The 15,825-nt window shown below is 29.5% G+C and overlaps 1 protein-coding gene and 1 long non-coding RNA gene across 4 annotated transcripts; one reads left to right on the top strand and one right to left on the bottom strand.

Moving 5' to 3' along the window:
* Positions 1-352: 352 nt before the first annotated feature.
* On the bottom strand, positions 353-9,258 carry larp (La related protein). 2 transcript variants are annotated; one of them, XM_076405676.1, is made up of 16 exons: positions 8,372-9,258; positions 7,967-8,023; positions 7,845-7,883; positions 7,594-7,786; positions 6,514-6,719; positions 6,330-6,457; positions 5,902-6,272; positions 5,544-5,841; positions 5,088-5,301; positions 4,911-5,033; positions 4,614-4,852; positions 4,304-4,464; positions 3,799-4,187; positions 3,610-3,746; positions 2,791-2,960; positions 353-2,729 (listed from the first exon to the last, which is right to left on the bottom strand). In XM_076405676.1, exons 1-16 carry the CDS (start codon positions 8,945-8,947, stop codon positions 2,707-2,709), a joined length of 3,324 nt encoding a protein of 1,107 aa, XP_076261791.1. In that variant the 5' UTR covers positions 8,948-9,258; the 3' UTR covers positions 353-2,706. The 2 variants fall into 2 exon arrangements, with proteins under 2 accessions (XP_076261791.1, XP_076261790.1); XM_076405675.1 differs by having other exon boundaries at positions 4,911-5,301.
* Positions 7,439-15,688, top strand: LOC143197319 (uncharacterized). Of its 2 annotated transcripts, XR_013005976.1 has the most exons (3): positions 7,439-7,498; positions 9,926-10,015; positions 15,446-15,688. It is a non-coding gene; the product is annotated as an uncharacterized LOC143197319 (long non-coding RNA). The 2 variants fall into 2 exon arrangements; XR_013005975.1 differs by lacking the exon at positions 7,439-7,498 and having other exon boundaries at positions 9,783-10,015.
* The last annotated feature ends 137 nt before the right edge of the window (positions 15,689-15,825 follow it).

Genomic DNA, 15,825 nt, shown 5'->3' with positions numbered 1-15,825 from the left:
TCGAATATCTTGAGAGATTTAAAATTGAGTTAGCATATGCGGGTAGTAAAATTGTGATATAACATGATCCCTCGACAAGAACCTATGAGTATTGCTCTTACCTTGTCCTTTTCGCACCCGAATCAATAAAAAAAATCAAGATGAAGAAATTAAAATATATTAAATGCTTCACATTGAAATTAAATTTATCGTTATATAAGCGGAGACATTCAAATTGAATTTGCAATATGAAAAACAGGTTTTTCAAAACCTAATTACCACTTACTATATACCAAACAGAGCCACATACACATTTCTTTTACACTTACAAAACGATAGTAAAGTCATCAAAAATTTGAAATAAAACACGATATTGGCGCTTTTGAAAATTTTTTATTTTTTTTTAGTGTCATTGGAAGACATTTTTGACACCGTACTTCCACAACACATTCTAAAAACTATCTTAGTTTATTACTATACAATGCAAAATATTTAAATGCAAGGAGTTGAGCAAAATATTTTAAAACCTTACAATATCACATGTTTCATATTTCTAAATTATTAGCTTATTTTTCCATGTTCTCTGACACCTATCTGAAATTGCACCAAACATGTATATATATAGTTAAAAAAGTCCTTAGCACAAATAATAAAACCCATTTAAATAGAAGCATATAGTTGAAGAAATCATTGATAAGTAAGAAATGTGTCGAAGTTATATCAAATTAAATAATTACTTAAAAACTTACTCCTTGCTCAAATTTCCTACACTCCTTATAGCACATAAGCCTAGTATCATTAAAAGTTACCACAAAATACTTTCTAAAGTGAAACAATGATTGCTTTGGAAATAGTTACAAGTTTTCGCTGATTATTATAGATAATAATACATTTCCTAACCTCTTAAAAGAAAAACAAAACCGCGTGAAGTTATTCGTTCACATATTCATTCCACTTGGAATTTTCAAGAAATAAAAAATCTACAAAAAAATGGACTCGCATAACACTATTTACAACATATTTTCACATGGAATAATTTAAAACATATTCGTAATCGCCTATAGAAAATAATTCAAAAGATTATACATAATACTCTAACTATAGATATATCAATTCTATTGGATTCAAACTAAAGATATTCAATTATAATCTAGTGGATAGTTACATCATTTTAAAGTAAGCGAATTACTGCTAACGTAGATCCAAAGAAATCATCAGCGGCGTGCTGAAACTCCAAATTTCCTCCAGGTATATTCATCCACCCTTTTTGCACCAAAATATACATTTAAAAAAACATAAACCATATCTAATACACTCCTAGTTAATAAAAGTGAGTAATAATGATGCCAAAACAAAAAAAAACAGCCTGAACATATATTAATGAGAGTATTAACTAGAATGAGTTTATATATACACAAGCACAATGTTATAAAAGAAAAAAAAACGATAAAACAACTTAGGACAATAATCGTAAAAGTGTGAAAAATACTAAAACTATACAAGTATTTAACAAAAAAACCAATGTGGTTATATTTTTCTCATTATTGGAAAAGATTCTTCAATTAAATAATCACCAATAATGTCCCAAATAAACAAATTCCAATACACCGATAAGAACTGTAATGATCAAAACTACTTTCTTATGTTAAAGGTTGTCTTATTAATATATAAGAGAATAGAAAAAAATATTCTTAAAATCCCTCCTAAAGTTGATCATATGGAACAAATAGAAAACAAAAGCACTTTTTTCTATGAAAATTGAAATTTTTATCATAAAAGCAATAAGAATTTTCAAGAGCGCCAGATTTCGATTTTATTATTTACATCATACAAAGGGAAAATGGTCTTAAAAACAACGACATCAGAATTATACAGTTCAGTGAAAATATCTGTATCTATATGTATATATACATACATATATATATAGATTAACTGGTCCAAGAAATACAATACAATGTTGTTAATATAAAGTAATAGAGCTTAATGTAAGAAAGTACTTTCAATCTGATTTCATTTTAACTAAATATAAAAATAAAAAATCATATGAGGGTATACAAAATAAGGAAAACAAAGAAAAAAATAAATATTCAAAAAATTGAAACAAAAATAAGAATATAACCCTCTCGTTCTCTCTCGTTGTGATACTCATGTATGTTATATTAAATTGATTTACAACAAAAACATCTAAAAATCAATCCACAACGGACAGGCGGGGGTTTGCTCGGAGATAAGTTGTTTTTTTTGTAAACTAATCCCGTGATGTGAATACTCTGTAGAAAATATTTAAAGGTGAGTTTCCAACAGCACCAGGTCTAACTTCCTTCCTTTACCTATCATACACTTACATTATTTTCTTTAAAACTTATGGTTAAGATTACGTTCACATCTTAAAAAAAATGTATGCTATTGACTACAATCTACGAAATATGTTGAATCGTACAATCTAAAAAAATATTTTTTTCACAATTTTATTCTATATTCTACCATTAAAGGGGGTTATATTCATTTTTATAAAAATGCTCTATTATACTAACGCCAACGTGGTAAATCAAAATTCCGATCGTATTTGACCATGGCACCTTTTTCCGAATTCCACAATATAAGATGATACAATTAATTTAAATCTAGTACTGTAGAAATAGAATATAAAATCTTCTAACTATAATAGCATACCAAAATATGAAAAATTCAAATAACAAACAATATCTTCGATATAATGTACAAGATTTATTCTCCATTACGAGTTGTACCTATAAGAAATATGAAATCGGTAATGTTATCTAATGTTAATGCCATCTATCTAATGCTTACCTCCCGACGTTGCGCTATCTTTGGTTCTCCAAGAATTGGTTCTTGAACGAGAAGTTTTCTGTCCTCTGCCCGAACCAAATGAGTTCGTACGTGCTCTAGGATATTTGAACCCCGTACCAGCTGGAGCACTGGTGCCTGGTTGAGGATAATGATTAGCTGAGTTATCACATCTGTAATAAGAAGTTACATCAATTAGCTGAGGACTCTAAAAAATTTTGAATGTATATATTACACTATTTGTAAATGTTATATTACAGTTACTTGCCGGCCTGTAATATACGTGTAACTTTTATCGTATATTAACTAATAGTTGTTTAAAATAAATTACATATTATATAAGAGAAGATTTTGACACAAAAAGAGGCGACTAAAAAATGAATAGCCACGATTTGGACGATACATTCAGCGAACATAGTCGAATGTCTGATTACTAGGAGCGCCGCAATGATTCGATAAATATACGACTAACAGTGTTAATATGTTATCCTAGTTACGCACAACTTGGATAATATTTCCAATCCATATTTTACACTCTTGTCTATAAACAAAGAGAGCTGATTGTAACTACGAGATCAATATAATAATCAAACGTGTATCCCTGTATTTATATATTTAGAAAGTTTTAATACCCAGACCAAATAATAGATGTAAGCATATTCAAATTAAAAGATGCGTAAAACAAATATAAAATGTAGAGCAAATTTCTGAAATTAACAAAATATACGTAGTACAGTTTGTAATATGCAAAATTATTTGGATTTAATTAAAATTATAATTTATAATATTTTTTGTTGATTAACTATTTGGAAATATACTAACTTGTCTCTAGAAGATCTACGACCGTCATCACGAGAAGTACTTGGCACAGCTGCAATTTGGCTTTCAGAGAGAGTCCTATTTCTAGATTTTTGACGATATCCTCTACCGTGACTTTGAAAAATTTCGTTAATTCTCGGCTAAAATAATAATAAATTAACATATTACCAATCAGCAATTCTAGACACTTACCTCTACAACACGAAAATCCTCAATAGTTTTAAACTTCGAAAGATACTTTCTCAGCGTCGGATTAATACTTAGGTGGCTGCCATGTTTATAGTATTTCAAAAACGCCCAAAACTTCTCCAACCCGTATAACTGTCCATTTTCGTAGTCCCTAACTGTTTCCGTTTGGAAATCCTCATATAAATGCGGTCTGAACTTTACTTCGAGTCCATATGAATAAAAACGGAATAAGCATTCGAGACCATACCTGTACCCTTGAGCCGCATCTTCTAGAGCTAGTGATTTGAACTCGTTGTACATTGTACGATTGAAATTTTCTCTCAAAAAGAACGACCAGAAACGGAATAATGTATTCATCTCGTTTGACTGACCAATACCAAATCGTTTTCGCTCTAAAAATGTCAAGTTGTTTTGTTAAAATAATAATAAAATGTTGTAATTTACTAAAAATTACTATTGAGATCTATTGTATTGGGTTTGACTTAAAAAAATTGCAATTGGTCATTACCTTTAAGGCACTTCTGTCTAAATTTGCTATAGGCTTGTTGAGTGAAGTTATTTTCTTTTAAAAGTGCATGTGATGGATGTTGGAAAGTTGGTAAAGCCTGTGGTACACTTCCATAACTAGTAGCTAATGCGCCTTCACTTGGGCTAGCGCCATAACTGCTTCTAAAATACCAGTATTATCGTCAAGTATTATAGTTTTCACTATTAAAAATATATTTATATAAGAGAAAATCAATGTGCCAAAAATACATTTACATTGATACATAATGTATCTATCTGTGTAATATATATATACATATATATGTTATTACCCTGTAGATGTTGTTCTTAATCTATGTTCTTTAACATCCATAATCCATCCAACATGTTGCTCAACTGGAGGATTGCTAGAATGTCTTGTTTTTCGTTTCCGAGGTGTTGTTGGATCAGGTTTATCATCTTTAACAACAGCGTAAAATCTTGATACATTTCTACTTGGTACATTTCTGTGAACAAAGTTTTTGGGAGCCTTTCTTGAATTTGGACCACTTCCAGATATTTTTGGTCCAATCTATGATAGAAAAAAAATTTTAAATGGTGTTTTATTTAAAAAAAATTATGTGACATACAACTGGTGGTGGCGGAGGTGGTACATCAGGATTCTGCTTTTTCGGAGCTGGTGGTGCAAGTTTCTGAAAATCTTCTTGACTGATGACTGTAACGGTTTTATAACTCCCTGAAGATACTCGATCCTTAAAAACAAAACAGCTATACATATTTAATATTGGCATAGTTTTGATTCTTACAAATTCCGTTTCATTCCATAAATCTTCTTCATAATAAAAAAGACCATCATTGATGGCTTGTTCTAAATCCTGAGTAATTTTAACTCGACTATTCCAATCGCCAGTTCTATCATAACCTTCGTGCTTTGGCACACGTGATGATGGTGCTTGCGTCACTATAAGAAGTTTGTTCACGTCCCTGTCACTTAATTCATCAGAGTCCTCTTCATTAGTCCTTAAAAGCAGAATATTAAGAATATTAATTATTGATATTAAGTTTTGTTATTAACTTCATCTTATTAAGTTTGATAAAGTTATAAACAAACCAAATATTCCATATATAAAAATATGGATTACAAGCAATTAGAATTGGTTTTAAAGACCTATTATTACGTTATTATGCCTAACTCATTAAGCTATTAAAATAAATATGTACAAATCATCTAAGATTTTATTTATTTGTATAATTAAATATACCATTCCGTTGTAAACTTATTTTGACGACCTATAGGAACATTTTCCAACTCCTCATCAAAATGAAACTCCAACTCCTCCCTTTCAAATTCAAAAGCTTTCGGTTTATTTTCCTTTTTCCCTTTGTTTTCCTTATTTTTTCTTTTAACTTGTAACCAATTTTCATCTTCCTCTTCTTTTTTGTTCTTGTTTTTCGGGCTATCGCTTACATTGGCAATTTTCGGCGTAGTGGTTTTGCAATTTGTTTGAGGTATACGATTCTCTTTATTTTCGTTGCTGGTTTTATTATTCTGTTTGTCAGCTATATAACAAAATAACGAGTTAACAGAATAATTAGGCGACAAGTAAATCCATTTAATACCTTTGTCATATGGAATAAATTCAGCAACGTCAGGATTCAAATTTTCTACTAGCTGAGGCGTTTGCGGTTTACGAGGCAAGGGTGGTGGTGGTACTAATTTTGAAATTATTTCATCGTGACTTTTATCAACTCTATTTTTATCGAAAATAGGCCATTTGGTTGGATCGTGTTTTGCCCGTATTTTGAAACCAGAAGCAAGTTCAACTTTATCTGAAGAACTGATTGCGTCAACAATTACAGAAATATCACCGGTCAACGCCTGTATTCGATGGAAAGATGCTATAAGAGTAACTGGTAAATACCCATTAGCGTCCATTTTCCTCCTCAAGAAGAAATCTCTATTAAGATTATCTTCACTGAAGTAGTATTCACTGAAAAGATATACTCAAAAAATAAAAATATTTAATACAAAAGAATAATCAACTTACATTTGATTACGAATATATTCCTTTAAGGTCGGCCCATCCAGATTGAGGTAGTTGTTGCTATTAAAATAATAAGTGCCCATATATGGTACCATATAGTTCGACCCATCCCCACTATCAAATTTAGAAAACTAAAATAATATATATATATATAATAAAATACATATTAAGTAAAAAATAGAATTACTTGTGCAAAATCGACATTATCTAAGTAATCTTCATTGGCACCTCTAGTGGATGAGCTTCGATTAAAGGCTACCCTTCGATTACCTCGATTTCTCAATCTACCTCGTGGAGCTGCAGAAGCCGGCCGAGGACGTTGATTCTGATTGTTGTTCAGACTCTCAGCTCGCCAATCCCTATCACTGTCGCTGACTGTTGACTGCACGTCACCTACATATTTAATAGTCATTTTATTACAGAACAAAAGTTACACTTAATGACAACATCAATGGAAAATAATCAACGTGCGACTATTTTTAGGTTAATGGTAAATAGATATCACAAAATATTAACAGAGATAAACAATCCGAACATATATACAAAAAACAAATCAGGTAAAATATTTGTATGAGACAAAAAAAACTTTTTGTCACAATGCCAAAAATTTTAACTGTTAGTATCTTCTTGGCAATCGGAAAGTGTCTATATTTTGTTTACCAAGAAAAATAGTTGTCAGTAAATAATAGTTTCCAAAAAACAACATATTTCTTACGCATTTATAGTTTTAAAACTAAACTGTTACTATAAACAGTAATAGACTAAAGTCGTAACATACAAATATCGGCATTTAACAATTATGCGATAAAATTAGCAATTCAAATATAAAAATAGTACCAATAGTTTTTCTTTCATTATTAAATTCCATACCTTTCACATGAATGTATTTTTTGATTTAAAGAGAAATATATATAACTTTCTTGTACCCAACGCGGATGGAAGCCGTCGAAGAATATATATATATATATATATATATATATATATATATATATATATATATATATATATATATATATATATATATGGTATTTTTGAAGGACAATGTACTGAGAAAGCGAAGGCCATGAGATGTCTAAAAACAGACGTCGAGATAGGGGTTATGTTTGAAAAAACCATTAGTGTCGTTTGTATCACCATGTAACAAGTCGCCTCTTTTTCCATAAAATAAAATGGTAAGAAACATTTAAGTCTTGAAAAACACCCCTAGTTTTTAGATACTTGAATGAATGGTGGAAGACTGAATATGTTTGATAGTATAAGTACTTACGTTCATAGTTATTATTTAATCTATTTGTTCTTCTACGTTCATTCTTATGAGCTTTTGACAGATCAATTTCTAATGGAACCCATTTGTGTTTAGAAGTCTTCTTTTTATCATCTTGTTGGCCTTGTTCATTTATTACTTGAATTTTTTCTTTCTGTGAAGTTACTGTATTAACTGGGCTATTTGATCTTCTTTGCTGTGAAATTAAACAATCTTGAAGATTAAATGTCACTATAAAAATTAGTTAAACATACCTTTTTGATGTCACTGCTTTTTGGAGCAATAGCCGGTACCTTAGGGGAAATAAATAAATATTACATGACATCATATTAAATAATCATATTTATTAAATTTAAGTTATAAATATTTTATTTACCTCATGAACAGGATCTCCTAAAGTAGGCCAATCACCAATATTTGAAAAATCACTGTCCTATGAAAAGAAATTAATTAATATAACTAATTAATATAATTTAATATTAAATATTGTTAAAATATTGTATTCTAAATTATATTCTCCAGTTTAACATATTAAATTATTCTAATTGATACCAAAAATATCAAGGTCACAAAAAGGCATTTTATTTAAATATTCAAAATTGATATTTCTACATTTCATAAATATTGCCAAACACCTATTGAAATCTAATCTGATTTAACTGTAACCTAAATTATTATTTAATACATTTCTTGTAACATATTGAAAATCTTTTACAAAAATCGAGTTAAATATCTTTTAAAACATGCTCTATACTAAGAAATATTAATCTATTATAATTACCTTTTGGTGTTGTTGGATTTTATTAGTCTCATCTTTGTTATTTTGCCCATTAATAACAATGTCTTGTTTCTTTGATGTTGAGGCTTTAGATTCTTTATGATGTTTTTGCCAAGGATTTACTTTGGGTAATGGAGCTGCCACAAATATTCTTCTAGATTCATTAAGAGGATCATCAATATCTCTATCTTTATCATCTTTGTCAGCCTTAGATCTTCCCGTTTGCAAATCTTTCTTGTCATGAGATCTATCATAGTGTTTTTCAATTTTATCTGCACTTCCATTGATCATTTGATGCCTTTGTTTCTTTTTTTCAAATTTTCTTTCCTTACGTATGTGAGCTACCTTTATAAAACTTGCATCATCATCATCAATTTGAGTTAATTTTTGTGCTTCTATATTTAAATCTTCAGTTTGGACCTCTTCTCGACAATTTGCAATGTTTTCATTATTGGTACTTGTGCCAATTTGTTGGTTAGTTTTAAAATTTTGTACTGCCGAGGCATAAGATGTTCCAGGTTCCCACTTGTCATCCCCTTGCTGAGGGTTAGATATTGCAGGAACCACCTGTGTGTCCATTCTAAACACTAATTCGATGTTATATATCGCCACACAAATATATTAGTAATAATTTCCAATATATTTTACAATATGGAGTAAAACCATGTTCAAGAAAGCATGGCAATGCACTGCAATTTTCAGAACAATACACACAAATAAAAAATCGTCCGTTATATAAATGAAAGATGAAGTCTTTTTCGCTTTTCGTCGAACTACAAACTACTAACCAACACTATTTTATTATAAATCACTACTCATAATTTCTAAATATTTTTTCAATTTTACTCTTGCTCCTCCGTGATCAGGGAATTTCGGTTTGTTTGGAACTGTTGGGAACTGTCAATGACCATAAGCTTTTGACAAAATTGACACCGAGCGTGGCGCTAAATTCAAAGCTAGGAAGTTTTAAATATATAAAACTAAAACGTTAACACAACGTCATCAGTAGCAAGTTGACTGAGGTTCAAATATTTTTTTGATTAGAGTTCATGTTAAAATTAAACGAAACAAAAAGATATTTAATGGAAGATTTCTATATTAATTTAAGAAAGTAGGCAGGAAAATGTAATTCTCTATTCCATTTTCAGTATCTTAACTTTTTATGAAAATAATTTTTATATTAATCATTTTAATAGAATTTTTAAAAGAGAAATATTGTTTTAGAGAATTTGAAAATGCCTATTTCATTTTATTGCGTATGTATAGAATTGCAAAATTGTAAAATGGAATAAAAGTAATTAGATAAGCGTCATATATGTAATGGTTATGCAACTTTACAATCACAATAAATATTTTTAAAATTGTTTTATACTTAACTTTCAAATTATATAATGTTAGAATATCTTAAATAAAAATAATTTTAAAATAATAATGTAATTTATAATAATAAGAGCCTTGAAGACTTGCAGCACGCCGTCACAAATCGATCCCGATAACCTCCATCTTTCGATCCTAAACAACGAATAGGTTGTAAGTTATAGCATTATGATTGTTCAGGTTAGTCAATCCCTTCAAGGACGGAACATGATTACTATTATGAACGGCAGCCAATCAGACAGGCATGGAAAGAATGTAATCAACAATAAGGTGTGTAATGTTTTGCTTATAGTTGAGTTTGCTAATAAATAAACTCTGGATCAACTTCTCTATAAAGCGACCACTTTAGAGAGTTGAGACTGTCAATCTCTTAGTGATTATGGAAAATTCCATGATTATTTTTTATTGATTTTTTCACAACGATCTTATTTGAACCACTGTATTAAGTATGATTATGGTATGATTGAATACAGACTAGGGATGTAGAAAAAATATCGGGATATAATTACATCCCGATATATCGATATTTTTTAGCCGATATTTTTCTATATTTTTTCAGAATAAATTAAATATTAATTTTTATCAAAAATATCACTACTCTTTAAGAGATTTAGAAAAAATATATATTTTTATATTTTCTTAAAAATATCGATATATTTTGTTGTAAAATATCGATATTTTTTATATATATTACAATTTCTTTTCCGGATATACCGATACTTTTTAAAATATGGATATATCGGAATATCGATATTTTTTTTGGTGGCCAACACCCCTAATACGAATACAAAATCCCGAAATTGTACGAGAAGCAAAAATTTTTAAGCAAGTTTGAGACACCCAAACAAAAAAGAGGCCAATCTGTTTTCTTCCCGTGTTTTTCAAATGTGTCAAATAAGTAGTGTTGGGAACAATCGACTGAAATCGACTATTCAGTAACTGACTACTTTTTACTATCGACTATTTTAGTCGCTATTTTTGGTTCGACTGTTTTTACTAGTGACTGTTTTCAGTCGCTATTTTCGGTTCGACTGATTTTATTTTATTTACTATTTTCGGTTCTACTAGTTCATTCGACTGATTTTTAACGTTCTGGCCTTCCGTCCTAGCCTCGACCTTGAAAGTAATGCGCAGAATTTATGCTTATATAGATTTATATGTAATATATGTAGTTTTATGTTTTGTTTTGTAGTTTGCTTGTGAATAACTATATATTTTAAATTAATATAGCAGCATTTTGGAACGCTAGTTTTCGAGGACAAAAAAATTAAATTGTAAATGATAAATAGTAAGATATTTTTGACTGGCATAGTAGGTAATACTTTGGACTGGTATTATAGGTAATACTTTTTTGATAAACTTTCATGATTTTTGTCCAAGCCTCTTGTTTGTCGAAACTTTTTTCTTAAAATCTTGAAAACTAAAATTAGGTTCCAAAGGTTTCAGAAATTGCATAGATCCAAAAGAATTGAAGAATTTTTTACAGTAGCAGTTGTTAAATTTCTTTTAAAAATTTTAACCGTAAAGAGGTGAATAAAGTATATTAAATATTTGTAATAAATACATGTTTTGATAGGAAAACTCTACTTTAATATTCAACAATTTATTTTGTTGGCTAGTAAGAAGAGCACCACAGTTTTTATTTGTTAACAAACGGACTATCTTAACAGAATGTGTTCAACTTTTAAAGCCCATTGAAATAATGACCACCGAGTTATCTGGTGAAAGATATCCCAACGATGTCTTTAATTATATGGTTAATAAGAGGACTGCAACATTCCATCAAATCCAGGATTTTAACAACTGAAAGGGAAAAAAATGACAAAATTGCCTATTAAAGGTCATCAATAAAAGACTGCCAATTTTAGAAATGAATATGATATGCGGGAAATCCACATTTTTAGATCCTAGATTTAAAAAAGCAGGATTTGCAATTGCAAATAATGCTGAGGCGATACAAAAAGTTATCACAAAAGGGGTATCTTCCATTCTAACTTCAAAAAATACAAATATAGTTCCACAACTTGAAATTCAAGACAAAACTACTGACCAAGAATGTATTGACATCTGGAGATATTTTAATAAAAAAATGGCTAGAATGAAAGAAATAATTACTCCAACTACTGCAGCAATTTTACAAATTTAGCTGTATTTAGAAATTCCATTTATTGGGCGTTTAGAAAACACATTGGATTTTTGGCAAACCCATAAAATGAAACTACCTGAATTATATCAGTTACACGTAAAATATTCCTCTATACCCGCAACACCTGTCCCCTGGGAACGAGTTCTTTCAAAATCTGGGTAAATAATTAACGATCGAAGAAATCACCTCACGGGAGAAAAGTTGAACATGATAATAATCACAGTAATTTAAATTATTTCCGTTCAAAAATAAATAAAAATTTTATTTAAAAAGGATCTGGTAGTTATTGTACTATCATTTTTAGGTTCATCATGGATTAGATTATTCAATGATTAGGTATATGTTTACATTTTATTTAGAAGTTATGGTTATTGAAAATCTTTAGTTTTTAGGTTTTATTTAGGTTGTATTGTACTATTTATATTTATTATGCTGTTATTTAAAAATAGCAATTAATATATTAACACAGGATAAAACATTTGTGGTGTTATTATTCCATTCCTTTTTACACATCCACAGAACATTCAGTATAAAAGTAATCCCACTTCCTTTAAAATTATGTTATTTATTACATGGTATTAGAAATTAGTAATTTTTTTTCTTTTCTTTTTTAAAGTTATCACATAAATGAATCACATCTCTGTCTCGCTTATACTACCCTATACTACATTGGAGAATATAAAGACATTTATCCATCACCAAGCATTTATCTCCGTCCTTTCCTATCTCACATTTTATATAGACAAGAATTCGTACATCTTCGTCTGACATCACGAATGGAAAAAAAAACAGTCGAACCGTTCATTAGACTATTACTATTTTCAGTCGCTATTTTTTTGACTATCGACTGTTTCGACTGTTTTCAGTCGATAGTTCCTAACGCTACAAATAAGGTAATTGACACAATAAATGCCTTTAAATAAAGAGGCAAAGTTTGAGTTTGAGTGCCCACTTACGAAAGTGAAGTCACCCGTCTATTCTCATTGTAACTAATAAAGTAAAAATAAAGTAAATCTTTGTAAATCAACTATAGCTACTCTGTTTTGTGAAAACAAGCTATAAGCATTTATTTATAACCTGTAATTATAAAAATTATAATTACGAAAAGTACTATGTGAAAACGTTTGTTGTGCCAAGAGCAAATATAGGCGATCATGCAGATATTATCAGGTCTAGGAACAGAGACAGGATTCAATATCTACATCTGCGAATTTATAGCGACCTCAAATGATATTTTTATTTATTAATTGTGAATTATAACACTTTACAACAGAAAGTTGTCATAGATTGAAACGTAATTTTGAAGCTTAATTTTAAAATAAGTAAATCTGCTCATAGATTGTAAATAGGTTATAACCTATTTTACATTCCGAAAGTTATAATAGGTCGGAAAGATAGACGGTTGTGTGATGATGAAGAAATGCATATTCAAATTGTCCAAATGATCATGTGTATTGGAAAAGTCTCATACACAATGAAAAACCAGTTGATATGTTGAATATGCAGGTCTTTCGGTTAAATCAAGGTTGTACTCAGATTGTTGTTATAACCGATTAATTTTGAAAACACTGTTGGTTATGTCTCATTGGAAACAAAACTACAAACGCAGAATTAACAGCTTTCTACAAAACCTTCGAAGGAATACGAAACACAACGAGGAAATATAGCAGGTAGAGTAGCAACATTTACATCTTTAACTTTTCACAATTTCCTGAATAATGAAAAAGTGAAATTACATCTCATCGCTACTGGAATGCTGCGATAAATTTATCGGGTTGAACATTTGATGTACACTGTCTTCATTTTCTTGTAGGCTTCCTTAATAAATAGGGACTGGAGATAACTGGAATTCAATCATCAATAATACTACTGGCTATTGAGATACAGTGCAGTTGTTAGAAGATATCCCGATCACCGACAGCACTATGGATTAGGGATGCGAAAAAACATCGATAGATTGTTGTTTTTTTTTTAAATATATACTTGGCCAATATTTTTTTGACGGATTATGAGAAAAATATCGAAAAAAATATATCGATATTTTTCTCGCCTACCGACACCCCTACTATGGATGGAGCAAACGTTAGACGTAACACCTATGCGCTCGGGTCCTATCGGAATTACGTTTCGGGTGTGATCATGTATTCACCCCGATTCATTCATTTTCGCCATCATAGCCATAGAGTAATAGAGATGCAACTCAATAAGGGACTCTGCCTCAAAGTTTTGCTTTGCCTAACATCTAGAGGGAGCCATAATGGGCCATTTAAGTAATTTGAGTGAAAACATTTGATTGGCTCATTAGTAATGTTTGGCACGTGACAGCCTTGACGTCATGTTTAATTGACCAATGAAATTTAAATAAAAAACAATTTTTTTCTGAAATAAATTTATTAAATTAAATTCAATTAAATGTACATATAAATATAATATTTAGGAATAAATAAATATACAAATAAAAATATAAATTACAACAATAAATATAAATTTATAATGTAAATTTATCTACAAAATGTATAGAAATGTATATAATATAAAAATAAATATATCTATAAAATATAAATATTATATATACATATATATATATATATATATATATATATATATATATATATATAATATTTATATTTTATAGATATATTATATATATATATATATATATATATATATATATATATATATATATATATATATATATATATATATATAACATGAACGAACAAATGAACCAATTAGATTCCGTCGCGGCTCTTAACATACGAATAAAACAAATAATATGTTAAACGTAGCGACATCTACATGTTGAACGTCGCGATACATTTCGCCAAAATTACCTATGAAGTTAAATCTCTATTTCTCTATGATCATAGCATTCATTATGAGTGTTCTTGGCCGCCGAGAATATATAATAGAATATCGATATTTTTTAATATATCGATTTTTTACAAAAAATATATTGACATTTTTAAGAAAAATAAACACATTAATATATCGGCCCAAAAAATATCGATATTACCTAAAATTTTAAAAGATTTAATTAATTTAAAAAATTAAAATTAAGTATCAATGTTAAAGGTCTAGTAAAGTAATTAAAAGGTTTTTTTTATAATATTTAAGAAATATTTTTAATATTTCTTAAAAAAAAGAAAATTATCGGCTCACAGAAGTATCGATATATAGGCAAACAATATGAATATTTTTTGGCATCTCTACGCCATATGATAGCCATTAGCGTTGGGAACTATCGACTGAAAATGACTATCGAACGTTTAGTAATTGACCAGTTTTTACTATCGACTGTTTCAGTCAAATATTTTCAGTCACTACATTCGGTCCAACTGATATGATTACTTTTTATTATCGACTGTTTCAGTTTTCGGATTTACTAGTGTTTCATTCGACTGATTTTTAACGTTCTGGCTCTGTCGTCCTAGCCGCGACCTTGACAAAAATGTTCTCAATTTATGTTTACATAGATTTATGTGTAATATGTATGATTTTATGTTTTGGTTCTAATGTGATTGTAAATAACAATATATTGTACATTCATATAGCAGCATCAGCCCGATGTAGCTGTAAATCCGATTTCTCAAATGGAAGAAAATGAGGTCTCTCCTGGAATTGATGATATTTCACTTGGGTTATTGTAAGAGCTGCCACAAAAAGCAATCATCATATTAACATACATACTCAATACCTGTTTGATACAGAAGCATGTTCCGGAATGTTTTAATGTTAAAGTTGCTGGAGAAACTGTTATTAAAACGTATTAAACCATTTATAGAAATACCGGATTTCAAGTTTGAATTTCGAAATCACCACTCGACAATCGACCAAGTAAGTGCACAGAGCAACAGCGGTTGTTTGAATAATAAGTTTCAATGCGGGGGTACCGCTAGTAAAATAAAATTAGCGGGAGTACCTCTGGCGAAAC

This window comes from Rhynchophorus ferrugineus, unplaced genomic scaffold (genome assembly GCF_030347505.1).
Source record: "Rhynchophorus ferrugineus isolate W39M unplaced genomic scaffold, kcgeb_rfMv2 rfM5, whole genome shotgun sequence".
NCBI lineage: Eukaryota > Metazoa > Arthropoda > Insecta > Coleoptera > Curculionidae > Rhynchophorus > Rhynchophorus ferrugineus.
This window is presented reverse-complemented; position numbering and strand designations above follow the sequence as displayed.

What these genes read in the sequence shown, in the direction of transcription:
- larp (XM_076405675.1), bottom strand. Translation starts at nt 8,947, where the DNA reads ATGGACACACAGGTGGTTCCTGCAATATCTAACCCTCAGCAAGGGGAT. An exon ending in AAATCCAACAACACCAAAAG is followed by an intron (nt 8,024 to 8,371) that starts GTAATTATAATA and finishes TTCTTTTCATAG; the next exon opens with GACAGTGATTTTTCAAATAT. An exon ending in GAATATATTCGTAATCAAAT is followed by an intron (nt 6,273 to 6,329) that starts GTAAGTTGATTA and finishes ATATCTTTTCAG; the next exon opens with TGAATACTACTTCAGTGAAG.